The 18,117-nt window shown below is 37.0% G+C and overlaps 1 protein-coding gene across 6 annotated transcripts in view; it reads right to left on the bottom strand.

Moving 5' to 3' along the window:
• Positions 1-18,117, bottom strand: part of LOC145673518 (serine protease ami-like) — a 62,639-nt gene that overhangs the window by 1,963 nt on the left and 42,559 nt on the right. For all 6 annotated transcript variants that reach the window (XM_081743291.1, XM_081743292.1, XM_081743290.1 and 3 more), the window contains exon 7: positions 959-1,099. In XM_081743291.1, the coding sequence (XP_081599417.1) occupies positions 959-1,099 (141 nt within the window). The remainder of the gene's footprint in view (positions 1-958; positions 1,100-18,117) is intronic.

The raw sequence follows: 18,117 nt of genomic DNA, 5'->3' as shown, positions 1-18,117 counted from the left end.
AGGCAAAAACATCAACACAAACACTGTTCGAAACTTCACTGTACTGTATCTTATAATATTGTTCAATAATAATGTAAACTCCTGACATTATATATGTCTGATAAGGCGTATATACTAGGGAATTATATTCTAGGGGTAAAAGGAATTAACTTCTAACGTTTAACCGTACTTAGATCAGGCAAAGTTATTTCATGATCCTGATCGCGTTATTTTTAATTAAAATAATAGCCGACTTTACAATAATTCAATAATCTTTCGTAATTACTACATGTAAACATGTTACAGAAACGAAAAACGTCTATTGTCCTCCTGAGACATTATAGAGACTTACACAAACAAAGTATTTCGCATTGGTTGCTTTTCCTATCGAATATGTATATTCATTAGCTCATAAAAATGTAAGTTGAACCGCCTGTCCGGAAACTTTTGACCGGCAGTGTATATATATGGTGTTTCAAAACAATACCGACGTTTGGGAGGTGATTCCTGACACCAACATAACACAAAAAGCATACACTTTAACCGCGTTTTGGGGTATGACATAGTTTTTAATTACAACTTAGGATCTATTTGTCGTCTTAATAGCAACATTTCCTCAATGTATTCTTGTAGCTGTTCGTATTTGGTTTCATCATTATAAATATTATTTATTAGATTCTATTTATTATTTTATAATTGTATATTTCGTTTAATTTACCTACATTTTTTTCTGTCTTTTAACATTTTTGTATCTAGAAATATATTTCTAAAGTTTGAAGTCTTTCAAAGAAAGGCAAAATAATCGTGGTAGATCCAAATAACCCTTGTTCTGATGTGACCATCATATTTCCCAATAGGTCAATCCACTCATAGCACAATATAGTAAAATATAGCGTAGATCACTATTCTGTCAACTCTCAATTGTTGAAATCTAGAGAAAGAAGTAAGCAGAATCCTTTTAAATATTCATAAAACTTACCGGACAGAAAACTTTCTTTCCCTTTCCTGGTAATAAACAAATTCCATCGTTTATAGCGCTACTTGTAGGAATGATGTTGGAACAGTTGGACTCTGTCACAGATTTCAAGTCTAGCTTCATTAGGCATTCTGAAGGATTCGTCTGAAAATAAATAAATACATAAATTTATACTGATGCTTTTACAAGACAGAAAGTTAAGGGTGTACGAAGATAGCAATCATCGTATTTCATAGTAGAGTCGAACGTTTTTCTTATTACTGGAGTCATTTTTAGAAGCGCCATGAGCAATACACACGTAGATTAGGGTGGGCCGAAAAAAACTTTTTATTATTTTTTTTTAAGTCGCTATAGCGCGGAAAAGTTGCCTTTGGTAATGATTAGAAAAAGTAAGAAGAAAAATTTGAAATCGGTTAACATCTTCCGTTCGCGCATCGCAGTTAAAGTTTACCAAAAATGACGAAAATCTTGTGATTTTTAATTTCTTTTGTCTTATAAATAAATAATAGTTAATCGATTCCATGATTTATTTTCGCTAATATAAATTGTAGTAAAGTATAAAAATAGTTACAGTGTGTTGTTTTGTTTTATGTTTTCCAATTGCAGGACTTTACTGTTTTTTTTGTTCGTTTTTTTTTTTTTACAAAAGAAAGACTTTTTCATACTTTATGTCTGGGGTAATTTTTCACATATGAGTTAAATGATTAGTTTAAAAAAGAAGCAGATTGACAGGGAAATATTTCACTGCAGTCCGACAATTTACTGGATGTAATCCCACTTCCCCTCTCCTTCTGCAAGATAGGTTGACTTTGAGAGTGTTCGAGCATTGTTGCTGAATGCTGAATGCCGAAGTTTTGACACGCATTCCGTCGTGACGTCCTCGTCATTTCCTCACTTAGTGATTAAGTGTGGCGTTGTGCAGAAGTCCTCTTCAGTGTTAGCTGTGTTATTACATTTGTATTAGTTGTTCTTTATAATCTTGAATTATAGTGCTTACAAGGAACCCTAGGTATCTATCAGAGCCCGATTTTCATGAAACTTTGTATATAGAGAGAGTATCTCGGGAAACTCACACAGCCAAAATTGTAGCTGCAGAGTACAAGACGTTGGGACACTAGGGCCCGAGAAAGATCAAAAGTGGAACGTTAGTACATTAAGGACATGGTGAGAAAATGCACGTTTTTCTTTAAAACTAATCATTGTAGCAACACGAAATGAGCATACATGGATACCAGATGGTCGATATGATCCGTTAAAAGTTATAAAAAGAATATCCGCCATCTTGAAAGAGGCCATGTTACTGGTGTGATTGGTGTAAATGAGAAGAGGGTCATCCGATGCATTAATTTTAATGTAAATAGTCACAAAAACCTGTTGGTGAAGTCTGTTGTTGGATTACATTATTCCTGTGCTTCTGGTAGAGTGGTTTAGGTACAAGATAAGCAAAGTGTATCTCATGACACTCGACCAGATGCAGGGTATGGAGCGCTATAGGTGGACTGATATGACGTTCTGATTTCTGTTCGAATTAGGTCAAGTCTAATAAAAAGTTACTAGTTAATGTCAACCATGACATCATTATGAATATTGAACCCGTCATATCAGCACATCACACCAATTACATGCTGACTGTGACACAAATGATGTGCTAAAGTTATATTTTGCTCGGTTTTCTAGTTCCACTGATCCCATTCATAGCGCTCCATAATCTGCATCTGCTTGAGTGTCATAAGGTACACTTTGCTCATCTTGTACCTAAAGCACAAGAATAATGTAACACCACAACAGACTTCTTCAACAGACCAGAAAAACAGGAATAGTTTAATCCAACTACAGACTTCACCAACAGGTTTTTGTGGCTATTTACGTTAAAATTAATGCATCGGATGACCCTCTTCTCATTTACACCAATCACACCAGTTTCAACATGGCCTCTTTTAAAATGGCGGATATTCTTTTTATAACTTTTAACAGATCATATCGACCATCTCGTATCCATGTTTGCTCATTTCGTGTCGCTACAATGATTAGTTTTAAAGAAAAACGTGCATTTTCTCACAATGTCCTTAATGTACTGACGTTCCACTTTTAATCTTTCTCGGGCCCTAGTGTCCCAACGTCTTGGACTCTGCAGCTACAATTTTGGCTGTGCGAGTTTCCCGAGGTACTCTCTCTATAAACAAAGTTTCATGAAAATCGGGCTCTGATAGATACCTAGGGTTCCTTGTTAGTATTTTTGTTGCATTCCGTGCGGTGATCTTTCGTAGCGCTACAACGGCAGCTTCGAAGATGATTACGAGGCAAAACTTTGAGTGTGCTCTTTTTGGTCATCCCAGAGATTTGCCACTAAATAAAGTGCATACATATGAAGATGTACTTCGGTCTTGTTTTTACGAAAGACTACAATTGTGTCCACAAACAAACAATGCAAAAGTGACCTTTTCAAAAGTTGCTGGGATACTAGCAAGAAAGAAGAAAAAAAAACATTTATGATAGAGCGTCCATCCCTACCGTTACTCAGTACAGGATCGTGCAGCTTGTTGTTGCGTATCATGATAGTTACTATAAACTGAGAAAGTCGTACGGTCGTGATTTGAGCAAGCCAATATTTGCGAAGAAGATTGCCCACTTCAAGCAAAGATCATTGTCGTTATTTTATGTGGCAGTATGAAAAGGTCCTATCATTTTGAACTGTACGTGTGATAAGACAGAAGATTAGTGTGAATGTTTAATTTCTATCAAGTGCAAGTGTGAAAAGTCTAAGAAGATACCTGCCCTTGAGTTACGATTAATCTATTTTCAAAGAAAGTGTGGTTTGGGCAAAATTGGATCAATAGATCCTCAAGAAAACAAAAGGCTAACTTCAAGACTGAGAAAAAGGAACTACAAACATAAACGTGTTTTTAATGGTACGCCTTCGAGTGCATCAACCATTTTTGAAAACGACCTTACAGATTGTTTCAGTTCAAGACTTCAACAAGACGGTTCTGGCTCTTCTTGCCACGTAGGATACATATAGCACAAATCAAACAAGCGCTGTCGTCAGTCCTCGTGCTCGAGCGTGCTAGCGAACGAGCTAGTAATGAAAATTGCTTTCAGCGTGGGTACAAACCCAGCCCAAGGAAAGCTTCTTATTTTTTAAAAAAATTTTCATAATACTGTTATCATTAAAAGAAGATAAAAATAAAAATCATTTGCCCTTGTACGTAATATATAATGCATAAAAAGTTATTTACTTATGTCAGGAAACACATATGAGAGAGCAAAGGTGATTAGAAGCTAGTGATGTGAGGTGGAAAATTTTCCGTTCTAAAAAAAATATCAGTAATCAAGTAACAATTCCTCAAAATTATGAAATTGATTGAATTCATGTATAAAAATGTTAAAAGAGTGAAAGATCGTTTAAAGAATCTGAAAATTTTCATGGCTCAGAAAATTTTCAGCACTATCTAAGAACAAGTTAAACAATTTTTCATGAAACCAAATATTTTCTGCCTTATATGGAAAAATTGAAGAACTTTTTACGAGTCGGAAAGTTTTCATCATTTTGAAGCAAGACGTAAAAACAACTTTTTTGTGAATCGGAAAGTTTTATTGGTCTGTAGAAACAAGTGGAAAACACTTTTCATAGGCCTGACAATTTTGGATATTATGTCTAATGATGTTAGGTGGAAAATTTTCCACTATATTTAACTGCACATAGAGCTACAAAATTGAATTTCAGTAGAGGAAAGTTAGTCAGCAACAAATTATAATTTTCCAATTAGCTTTCGGGAACCGGAAAATTTTCTGTCAAGTATGGAAATAAAATTTTAGAGCGTCTCTCTCTTTCTCTTGCTCTGCGAGCCCCTTCGTTGCTAAGCGGTTAGCATACGCGCCTTTGGCATGGAAAACCTGGCTTCGATTCACAGCGGGAGCTCATGTAGTTCGGATTCCACGTTAAGCAATTGGTACCGTTTTATATAGTCACGCTGTTGAAAGGGACGTTAAACTCAATTCAACTACTCTCTCTCTCTTTCACTGTGTGTGTGTATGTGTGTGTGTATGCAAAGTGCAGAGAACATACCTCGAGTTCGTAGAGTACAAATATCCCATTCTGTTATCTAAAATTTCAATTTATTAAAAGTCATGAATATTTTCCGATTCATAAAAACATACTCCACTTATTCATTCCATTCATGAAAAATTGTCCCACTTCTTCTTACATAGTACTGAAAATTATTTAAGCCATGAACATTTTCAGATTCTTTCTCTTTTCTATATATATTTCACTTTTTAACATTTCTATATATGAATTCAATCAATTTTATGAATACTGACGAATTGTTACTTGATCACTGATATTTGTTAAGAACGGAAAATTTTCCACCTCACATCATGGCTAAACAACGATGTAGGAATAAGTGGAGTATGTTTTTACGAATCGGAAAATTTTCCGTTTCAAAAATTTCCGGAAAATTTTCATCACTGTACAGGACAGACAATTTTTCGACTCATGAAACATTGTTCCACTAGTTCCTACATCAAATTGAAAATTGTCTGAGCCATTAAAATTTTCAGATTCTTTAAACGATCTTTCACTTTTAAACGTTTCTATATATGAATTCAATCAATTTTATGAATATTGACGAATTGTTACTTAATCACTGATATTTGTTAAGAATGGAAAATTTTCCGGAAAAATATAGAAGAAAATTTTCCACCTCACATCTTCACTAAACAACGATGTAGAAATAAGTGGAGTATGTTTTCGTGAATCGGAAAATTTCCCGGAAAATTTTCCTCACTGTTAGAAGCCCTATAGGGCTGGCTTTGTTCCACATTTACCCCCATGATAATACCACGTGAAATTACGTCACATTCGGGTGGCCCAATTTCGAACCTCACCTGTTTTCTTGTGATCAAAGTTGCGTGTTTTTTAAGCGTAGTGCTTGAAAATAAATATGCCTCATGTTCTTATGAAATGGAACCCAAACATAACTATCTTTTTATTTTTATCTACACACAAAGTGACAATTTTCTTCTATTACTACAATACACAATACATGCACCAGAAGGTTTGAACAATCTCAAATTGCAACCAGTCATAAACATATTTAGTCTCTACTGCTAGGGTCGAGGGTAAAAAAATATGCTATTGATATATAGTGATTCGGACGAATAAGGGTTTTTTCTGTATTGACGATTTTCTTAAACGTATTTCCTTTCTCGGTAAGTGAGTACCATCTTATAATCGACGCAAAACACTCTTCACGTTGGCAAAGACATTTTGTAGCGCCCCAGAGGATGGCCCGGGACTTCTGAGTGCTACAGAGCGGAAGGCGTCTAACGTACTTAGAACGCAGACTAAAGAAAACCCAGAAAACTGAGTATCAAGGGGTCGCCAGTCTGTGAAAGATGATATGGCAATGAAGTATAGGGCGCACAGACAACGTCCGACAACACGAGGCTTGCCCACACCAGCTCTACGAGAAGGCATGAACAAACCCCCCCTTCCTCTTCTTGCTCCTGCGTATACCATAATTTAGAAATAGCTAACCTTAAATTAAACTTACCTAGCTACTAGGGACTTGCACTTGAACAACAACACTTAAAATGGAAAAGATTATTTATTATTTGATCAAAAGTTGGTATTAGGGCCATGGAAGCTTGATATAGAACAGGTACTTTATAACAGGTACATATACTATCATGCACGAGAACATATATTCGTATATTTATAAAAACAAAAAAAAAATCATGCGTGAAAGCATTCAGTTACTGATGCATGATTACATCAAAATTCTTGCAGCTATAAACAATTGAGGAGGGACAACCATCTTCACCTCCCTTGTATAATGATTGAAACATTAACACACTTCATAATAATATGCAAGTTAGATTCTTACCAAATTCCAGAAGAATTGTCACTTCTGAAGATAATGAAAGAAATAGTTTAAATTTATTATGCAAAAGATAATATCGTATCATAATTGTTAATTGTTGTACACTGCAACTAGACTTCAAGGATAATAATATAGCTATAAGGTACTAGCCAGCGTATACCCACCATCGGGTGCGCGCCTACATGTGCACTATCCAAACATAAGTGCAAAACTCAGTATTAAAATTGTTACCACTAAGAAAAGGTATGCAGTAAAATTATACACATTCATCTAATAACCCATTGAGACTGATTACCTGTTACTATGAGATTTACATTCCACATATGGGCATTCTGTGCCCTTTTCTTGATTGAACTGGCAACATTATGCTCCACCCCGGTGAGAGTGAAGCTGCCATGAACACATGTAGCGTTAAGCTTGTTTATTCAACATTGTGATTCTTACCTGAGAATATGCACAAAGCATACTTACTAATGAATGATGCATGTATTCAGGATTGATGCTCAATAAGATAAGATAAGAGAAAGACACTTTTGGGTAAACAACACAACTGCACTAAAATGCGAGTGGCCAACATTATATGGAGATTATAAGGGACACCTAGCACCGGTGAGAACACAAAACAGCTGTTCGTGAAGTAGCACTGACAAATAGGAGAGGATACAGCTTACTGCAGCTATGAAGCAACATAAAAAACAAGATAATTAAGTAGTGCACCACACTTGTAAACACAGTTCTTCAAAGAACACCATTGAAATGAGCGTGGAGAGATAGCTGGAGGATTCACTATTATTATGAGAAAGCACTGGCTAATATGCCACTTTCACTCAACTCAGAGAGCACTGAACATTATAAACACTAACGAGGGCTTAGAAAAGGTAAGCTTTCGAAGAGCTTAACTGAGCCTGCTAAATTAACAGGCTATATCAAAGATGAGCTTTAATACGCACAAACATGCTCAAACATAATTGAACATAACTAAAAACAACATACTCATCAAAAATGACGAATGTGGTTGCTACGAAGGCAACCTTTATCAGGAAAACACCTTTAAACTGCCCATCTTCATATAAGAAACACTAACACAACAGCATCTCATCTCACTACCAGTTGATCCTGAGCCAAGGCTGGGCGGAGCTAAACCAAAGGGGGCTCCAAGGTAACTCCTTAATAATGGAAAAAAGTATGAAAAACTCCAGAGAAATGTATTGTGGTGTAAAATAACATGTCCCAGAACTGCATTGTCGCTCGACTAAACACTGAGCGAGCGGCGGCGAAAATAACGGGTGGATTCTTCATGCTGCTCATTCACCTGGGCTATGGGCCACTAAAATGCCTCTAAATTATTCCAACTGAATATGCGTTTGACATAAATCCTGCACCACTCTACAAGCTGCTTGTTAATAGACTAATACTGCTCACTTAAGAAACTGCACTGGTTCACAACAACACATATGAAAGGATATTGGTTTGGAATAAACATGCTACTTGCTACTAAAATGCCATAAGTAGCTATAGAATCCAATACTTGGTACAGTAACAAGTACACTAGAATGTAAAGAAGACACATTTTGTTGAAGTACATGTTTAAGTTCAAGGAAGTAGTGTTGTAGCAAATATATGAATGGGAATCAGCATTTAAGTCGTTTGTACGTGAAGACCAAGTTACTTCCTGGGAAGGTACATTGCTGATTCGTTACAATCCTTGTAAAGATCTGGACTCTTGATGATTCTGTGCTAGAGGTTGAATACATTGCTTCCTTCACTGATATGATACCGGACAGAGCGTGCATGGGGCGGGTTCCCACAGAAGTTTTTAGTGCTTCATTATGATTTCATACATTATCACAACTAAGAAAAACTTCACGAAAATTGCCATTATCGTATTAAATGGAGAATGTCACTAGGACGAACACAGAAACTTGAAATATAATTAATGGAGAGGCACACACTGACAGACAAAACTTGTAACTGTAACAAAACACGTGGGAGACCACTTTCTCTTCTTTATAAATTCCTCTTGGAAATTGCACACCAAAATTATGATGAAAAAGTAACCGTAAAGCTTCACTTACACTCAATGTTGCTCTGTCAAAACTGTTGATTACTAATAAAAGGAGGATGGCTACGAGAGGCCTAGGTTAACTATAATTTTAGGCTTCATTTTTACAGATATCGAGAAGCCATGCGGTACACAATCTCTTTCTTCCTAGTACAGCGGAAGTCACCCGCTCGTCTTACCCCCACAGAAGCGGAAGTATCAATGTTGCCAGATCTTACAAAAGAGAGTTAACAATACTACTTAAAAATATTACCATTATAAAATAACACAATTACTAAGGGCACTACAATTTAATAAGAACTTTCATGTGAGAGCTACTTCATAAGTTCGTTGAATAGCAAGTGTGAGTCTGAACTACAAAACAAATGAATGATTAGTGCTTGTGAACATAAGGAAAGCATTGCTTCGTCAATGTAAGTCAAATCAATGCAAAGTTATCGTTTCTTAAGGAACAGCGAAGAAACTCAAAATATTATAACCTACGTGACATCCATCCATCCATCTTTACCATTATCATTGAATGCTTCTTCATCTTGTTCACTTCATCCATTGGTTATTGGACAATTATTACGGAAATTAAAACTTTTCTTCCCTTCGGATAGCTATTTTCTACTTTCATAGGGTCTCTTCTCCGTAATTGTATCTAGATATTCTATCCTTGGTGTTCCTCTTCCTGGTTTTCCTTCTGCCTTTCCCTCTTTCAGTATGGTGATCTAATCGGAGAGCCGAATAAGATGACCAAGCATACTGTTTCTTCTTTTCACTATTATCTTTATAATCTGTCGTCCTTCATTAGCTTCCTTTAGTATGTCTTCGTTCCTTTTCCTTTCGGTCCATGATATGTGCAACATTGTGCGTCAAAATCACATTTCAAATGCTTCCAGCTTCGATATTTCACCTTTTCTCAATATGTACATCTCTGATCCGTTACAGTGCCAAAGTCTTAATAAATTGTTTCTTGTTGTTCAGTGAATGCTAGAAGCAGCATTTTACCAATGCAACTCAAAAACCATTTCATCACTTCACCGTTATGTTCAACATTCTTACCTTAACATTTCAATAAATTCTTACGTCATGCACTGTTTATTATCTTTTCTTCTTCAAAAAAAGGCTTTAATACAAAAGCTATATCTGGATAATTTAGTATGCTAACAGAAGATATGAAGTGAGTCTGAGCTTCATTTTGAAAGATGGCAAATTTCAAGAGACGATTGTGAAATTTCTAGTTATAAAGAAAGCAACTGTTTTGTTTACCAGAAAAGTGGTGTTTTTCAGGGGAAAAAATATGACTTACACCAAAGTAAAGTTCGTCCGCCCAATTTTATCCCTTTTTCCATCCAAAGGAAAGCCTTTCTGCTGATAATTTCATCAAATTATTTTTCAATAAATTTACGTTTTCTTTGCATCTTTGTTGATAGTTTACCTCTGCCAATCACTTTCCTAACATTTTCTTTAGTCGATGGACAGTTTTAACCATCAGTATTTTAACAAAGAAATAACAGTTTAAAATGTATTCCTGGAAGAGAGTCTTATCGAGTCGCATGCATTTGTAAATTCAGGTAACCCAATTCGCATTTGAGGTGTAGTACTGGGTGTATCTCACATATAGCTCCTCTTGTGTTTCTGATGATGTTTGTTCATTAAATTCAGAGACAAAATCAGTCTTCCTATCTTATTTTATATTGGAAAGATGAAATCATAGAAATGGCTGACAATATATATGCCCAGGTTTCCTGCTGAATCATATTATTTTGCATTTTATTTTCTTCCTTTCCATTAGTTTCTTGTATGTTCTTATAGTAGTCTTATGCTTATCTAAACCTGCCGAGCTCCATCGCAGCTATGTGGATAGCGTATGAGCCTTAGGCGTAGAAGTCCCGAGTTTGATTTCCAACTCGAGCTCATGTGGTTCCAATTTCACGTTAAGCTGAATGTCCACGTCTGATACAGCATCGCTGCTGAAATCCAATCCAATTATCTAAACCTGCAATCACCATATTGGCGGAAAATTTTCTTCTTCTTTTACTTCTTTTTCTCCACATCAAAGTATTACACCGAAAAGAAGTTTACAGGAATAAAATTAAGCTTTTCATTGTTCCATTGTTACGTTCTCAATGATTTTGCGTTGAAAATATTGGTGTTAAAAATATTATGTTAAACTTGCAGGATAAACTTGCAGGTTAAACTAAACAGAATTTTTCAAGAATTGTGCTATATATTTTAAATTATGCTTTATTCTTTATTTTCTAAAATTATGCTTTATTATGATTTTAAAATTAGTTTCTTCTGGACCCTTAGACAACCACAACCGTGTTTAAGGTGCCAACCATATGTGTAAGTCGCTATTATGCGTTTTATGCTTTTGGGTTGCTCTAGTAATTAATTACAGATACATGAATAAAGCATAAATGCAACAGAATTTCAGTCTTTCATAAAATTTCATACGCTTTCCTTTGTATTTTCTTTGTTTCTTTTTTGTTTTCGTGTAGGAGAATGTTACGTCATATACTAGGGAACCTTTACTTTAAAATTAGGAAAGACGCCCAAGTGAAATCGGAGAAAAAATGTCTCATTTCTCTTAGATGGTTTAGTTGTTTTCAAAAATTAAATGAGCTTTTAGATGAACATCATACCTTTATTGCAAGGTGAGAAGCATTTCCACTAGTCCATCAGATATTACCGTAGGTGTAGTGACAGGAGAGAGATTGGAATGGAAGGGTGGATCAGAAAAGCAGATATAAGCTTGGATGAAGGAGTAAAGAATAAATGGACACAGCTGAAGGAACAATTCGTGATAAGATATTTGGAGTCAATGAGACGAGTCATCGTAATAAATACCGTTTTGTTCTGGTACCCCGTGTAGCGTGGTCTTTAGCGCTCTCGCATTCGAGCGAACGGTCCCGGGTTCAATTCCCGGTGGGGGCACTCGGTCGAAAAAGTGTAAAATCCTTTTTCAGGCCAGCCATCGTAAGTGAGGTTCTAATGGATTTTAGTCATCCATACCAGTCAACTGCCGGGGTGGTACCTAACTTATAAGTTTCAGGACGCTTCCTTCCTACCCTTTCCCTGGATAGTGTGCTCGTTGAGGAACGTTATCCCTCAAACTTGACGGGCTAGCATGACCATAGATTCCAAGAAATGTAAATCATAAATCCCATCATTCTGTACTTTACAGAGAAGACCCATATGAAATAATACCAAAACTGGGAGTCTTTCCATATGGTGTTGAAGAATCCAGACTACACGGTGTCAATCTTCTGAATAAGATATTGCTACAAACAGAACAGGACACGTCTGTAGACCTACAATTGGGAAGAAAGGATAAAGTATAATAATGGTTGGTTTTTGTAATTCACAAGGGAACTTCTTTCCACCGTTTTACATCTTTAGAAGGTGAAATCAAACAGAATATGAAGATGGCATGACAGCAAGAATTAAAGTGACAATGAACATGAATTTAACACAAATATATTGTAATGTATCACGTGCTTGTGTTTACAAACACCCAACATGTTCTATTTTTAAAGAGCAACCACGTGCACCTTACTATGAAGTACTAAGCTGTAGATGACAAAGACAACAGTCACATCACGACGAGGGAATAGCATTCCCATGGTCACACTGGAGTTCCTATATAGCCAAGAAGATTCCATGACAGTCATCAGTCTCTGCTGGTGAAATCTCCTTTAGGGAACTCTAGGAGATACCCAACCCAAGCCTCTAGTTTTCTTCGGAACTCTAGAATTTCCTTCCTCTCGCTTGCTTCTCCATGCTGTAAACGTCGCCAACACCTAGTGGCCCACTTCCCGGTAAATGTCGATCGTCGCTATGGTGACGAGTCGAAGGACTGCCGCTAGTGTGCTGGCGGTAGGGTTTCGTCGAGTCGAAAGAGATATCTAGAGTTGGAGTATTGAAGTTTCCACCGCTTAGCAGCGAGGACTTCATTTTGGTCCGCGCTTCTTCGATTTGTCGTGGAGAATCGCGAAGAGACCAACACGAACTATCGCCAGTCTTGTGCATGCGGTTATTGTTATATATTATTTTTCCTGACGAATTGTTCCTAAAATGAGCTCCGAGGGTCAAGAATAACCCCTGCCTCTACATCATGAAGTGAAAGATCTTGAGATGAGTGTGTATAATTGTATGAATTTAGATGACAACTGTAGCCAATCATTTGAAAGTGAATATGGAAAGTAAATAGACGCGCGTTATTTTGCTATAAAATTACATGGCGAACGGATTTAATCTAATCTCAAACGGTTATTGTCAAATATACACGGTTATTGTCGAATATACACGGTTACAGGAGCACTCTGATTAGATAAATTAGAAATACCTCAACGATTTATGCATCTACAAGCGACGTTTTCTCTGTCGCCTCCGTGGCTAAGTCGGAAGAGCATGCGCGTAATAATCCAAAGGTTGCTGGTTCGCTCCTACCCTGAGCTACTTTTTTTTTACTTTTTTTAGACTCTCCTTAATGTAACAAGTTACGCATACAGGCGATTTAACATATTTTGGGGGAGTAATTTTGTTTTTCATTGGCGTTTCGTCGCGTCTCTGCCTCTAGTGTGTCGCTGGTGGTATAATTTTCCAAACGGAAGTGGGGACACCGATGATGGTCGCTGCTGGGTCGCCAATTTTTGGCGAGATATCTCTAGTTGCCCATCGGTGGTCCTCCGACGCCTACGGCATGGAGTTCGGAACCTTGCCGGGATTCCCAACTTCAGTCACCTAGCTTACTGCGGAGCTCTGTGATTTTCAACACTCTCTCTGCTTGCTTCGGAGCATTGGAGATTCCCAATCCACTCCATTTTTCTTGCTGCGGACCTCTGTGGAGATCCTGCCTTAGGGTGCTAATGCCTTAGGTCACACCTATCTCTACTTTATATTAGAGAAGTTACATTATGGCAGTATTTCTGTAAAATACTATTTATAGAGGATTTTTTTTATAATTAAAGTTATCAGAGGGAGGTGATTTCGAACGATTATTTACTCTACCAAACTCTACCTTCCCCTACACAGAGAGAATTTAACAATATGTTTCTGTCGTGGTTAGGAGAAGAATTCTTTCACGCAAACCACCAAGGAAAGTTCTTTTATTCCTGGAAGGACATACTTGTTACATATTTGTGATATTAATATTCTTGAGTAAGTAGTAACGACGTCCTCCTCGTTTAACCAATATCTCCAACCACTCGACAGAACCTGTTTGAAATCATTGAAAGGCTACTACAACAGAGAGTTCAATTCTTGTTTTATGTTAAACAAGGGAATAAATAATTGTAACCCGTTTTCAGTTCGGGACTCCATTTCACAGAACATGGAGAAACATATCAAATACATCATCAGGATTCTGGCCCACATTGATATATTTCTGGAACGAGGATATGATTCCAGAGCGTACGTTAATAATATCTGACTCTAGCATCTATTCTTCTTTAAATCTATCATAGACAGAGAATAGCCAAGTTTTAAATTCATTTGCAGAACTTCAGGAACGAAAACCTTTTAGCGAACGTCCGAAATATATAGAGGAGTGCGAGGGGTCATCTGCCTAGTTCAGTTCAGTTTTTTCCTCAACGCGTGTACTGAGTAAAGATGACACCGTGCCCTCTACGAAAGAAAAACCGGCTAAACTGCAGAATCACTTCATCTGCAGTAATTTAACTATCGAAATCAAATGCTAAAAGAAATAAAGTCCTCCAGAAAAACGTACACACTCTTTGTCACCCTGTATCAGGATTCTGGTATTGACAATTGTTCTGAAATTTAATATGTTGTAGTATGTCTCTTTTTTTCTATTTCTGCAGTAGATTACTATGGTGATGTTTCAAATTTCTCCTACACGAGACACGACGAAGCAGGACTTGTTACTGTAGGCTTTCTTCCCGATCTTTCTTTGTGAATATCGCAAATCGTTCCATGCGCCTACTACTTGTAAACAATGCGTTTGATTGTTATTCAGGTTGGTAGTTCAGTACCAAACTCCCCTCTCTACTGAGGCTGCACATCGATATCATACCCAAACCTGATAAAACACTTCAAAACGTACTTACGCTGTTCGAACGTCAAGCGTGCGCCTGCCATTTTCTTATCTTATTAACCGCGCTGACAGTACCGACATCTGTTGAGCGAAAAACCATATCGCAACATAATTTTAACTGAAAACAATTGGGAATGTCGACACCTGTTGGTGTAATGACTACTGTACAGACAAAAGAAGAATATGGTAAGATTAAGTGTTTGATATGTGAGAAATATTTACATGAAACATGCGTAACCTACAGTTGTCATTATATTAATTTTGATCGACAAAATCAAAGTTTTTATAAGAAATCAAATGATAATCATGTGAAAGGAATGTAGATCAAAGGAAAGGACAACAGTCTCCTTCACGAGTTGACAGTTAAAACAAAAATAATCATGATTGAATGTAACCCTTCAGTTACAGTGTATGTATTATATATAAGTATTTTAATACTAGCTCTAATAATTTTAAACCTCACTGTATAACAATAGAAGGTATAATCGTATTTACTGTATATTTTTTTTTTTTAGTTTACATTCTGCTTTTGTCTTCGTTTAAATAAAATTAATTTAGAAGTCTCAAAATAATTAAGTATGTAGGTTGTCGGGAAACAATTTCTTCTGTTTATATATTAGTTTTATTCGTAATTTTTCGTCTCAGTATGGACATCTCATTTGGATAATTACAAAATATGCATTATTATTTCAATGTAATTGATATATTACTATTTGGATAGAATTGTCTGAATTGTTGCACCAATCTGAAAACTGGTAGGATACTTAAGACCCCCTTCGTCCCGATAAGACATCCATATCCTACCAAAATCTGGTTTTATCCAGTTTTTACATTTTTTTATTCGTTTTGTAATCCCGCCGCGCGAATTTTCTGCGTTGTGATTGGAAACTAGATGCAACCTTAGTGGTTTGGCGCGTTTCTACAATGTCTTTGTTCGAGAACCGTAGTGGAGTTAACATCCTGCACAGCACCGCTGACCAAAATTCACAAGTTTTGCAAGAGAAGTTACAAAAATCAGGTAATATTCGTCTAAATTATGATATAAAAATCGTACAAGCAAAGTGGAGCCCCGAAAAATCCGAATTTTATCTGAGAAACTAACAGGAAGCTACAAAGCATTGAATTTCGTTTGCCATGTTGGGAATCACAAACATCCCAGGACAGGTTCGAAGTGCTAGTGAATTGGTTTTCCGGTCTTGTGAGCTTTACAAATTAACAGTTAGGGAATCGAATTTAAAATTTTCCCTTTCCGTTCATTGCAGAGTTAGGTCCGGTAACCTGTTCACAATATAGTCCTTCTGTGAGTGTAGTTTCAGTATAAAGAACAGAACATGAAGGTATACGTGGTTTATGCATTAGTTAAATTAATTTCTAAGATGTCTGGGTAAATTTCAGTAGGGACTCCTATCTACTCTTATTTGATAGTTTCCTAAAACTCAATATGGGTTGAACAACGACTTGAAGATTCCTTTTCTTTCAGAAGAGAATCTTATTTAACTTTTCTCCATTTTGATCAAATTTAGTAAGTTATATTATTTGGTCTAGGAATTAATTCGTGCGGGTGGACAAGAGATGGCGCAACGAACGGAGCGTCCCACAGTTCCGTGTATCCACACATGTGTTGCAAACCCCTGTCATCGCGTATCGTTCGTAGTATAGGGCAGTGGATTAAAGCGTCAACAACACCAGTTTGTAGTTAAGTGAACATGGCGCAATTTGTGCCTGATAAAGTGTTTTTGCGGGGTGTCCTGCTGCATTACTTTAACATGCAGAAAAGTGCGACTGAAAGTCATCGTATTTTGGTGGAAGTGTATGGTGACCATGCTCTAGCTGAGCGAACGTGTCAGAAGTGGTTTGCACGGTTTAGAAGTGGTGATTTCGGCTTGGCAGACCAAGAGCGAGCTGGACAGCCAAAAAATTTCAAGACGAAGAATTGACAGCATTGCTCGAGCAGGATTCGTGTCTAACGCAGGAACAACTTGCAGCAGCATTAGGCGTTGATCAAACAACAGTCTCCAAACGCTTGAAAGCCATGGGAATGATTCAAAAGATGTCACATTGGGTTCCACATGAATTGAAAGACAGAGACGTTGAAAGACGAAAAACCATTTGCGAATTGCTGCTTCAACGACAGAGCAGAAAGGGGTTTCTGCATCGAATTATTACGGGTGATGAGAAGTGGATCCATCACGAGAACCCTAAACGAAAAAAGGCCTGGGTGAAACCAGGTGAACCAGGTCTATCACAACCAAAACGAGATATTCACTGTGCAAAGGTTATGCTGTGCATATGGTGGGATATGAAAGGTATGGTGTACTATGAGCTGCTGCAACCGGGTGAAACTATGAATGGAGAACGTTATCGACGACAATTAATGCGTTTGAAGCAAGCTCTGGCCAGAACACGACCAGAATGGGAGAACAGACATGATAAACTTATTGTTCAACATGATAACGCTCGCCCACATGTCGCAAAGCCGGTCAAAACCTATTTAGAAAATGTCGGATGGGAAGTTTTACCCCACCCGCCGTATTCACCAGACGTTGCTCCTTCGGACTACTACTCGTTTTCTATTGCATGAACAACGATTTGATTGGACAGCGGTTTACTTCTTCAGAAGATATCGAAACATGGGTCTCTGACTGGATCGCTTCCAAGGATGAGGACTTCTTTCGCCACGGAATCCGTACATTGCCTGACAGATGGGCGAAAGTGGTGGCTAGCGATGGACAATATTTTTCTTAAGGTATTTATGTATTTTGTGTTTGTACTACAGCTTCAATGTGTGCGTACCAACCGCACGAATTAATTCCTAGACCAAATATAATGTAGAAAATGCGTTATGTGGACTTAGGTTATGAAGATTACTAATGCTTGAAGAATTCGAAACGGCTCTATAAGGCAAGCCGAAGCAATGGAATGGAACTAGCGATAATAATTATTTTGTCCAAAAACTTCAAGAACTCCAATTCATTGATAATAAGCTTATAACCTGAATTTTCCCTTAACTCAAATACTACTTTGATTCATTGCAAAATTCAATAAGAGAGTAAAGATTATTTTATCTGGGCTGGGTTTAGGTGACTTCAACTGATGCATTTACCTGGATCCAGGTCAGAGTTATATAGGTAGATATTTGTCAAGCAATAAATCAGTTCAAACTTGGTTC

The sequence above is a fragment of the Thermobia domestica genome, chromosome 16 (genome assembly GCF_964235325.1).
Source record: "Thermobia domestica chromosome 16, izTheDome1.hap1.1, whole genome shotgun sequence".
Lineage (NCBI taxonomy): Eukaryota > Metazoa > Arthropoda > Insecta > Zygentoma > Lepismatidae > Thermobia > Thermobia domestica.
The sequence above is the reverse complement of the archived record's forward strand: the minus strand, read 5'-3'. Positions and strand labels throughout refer to the sequence as shown.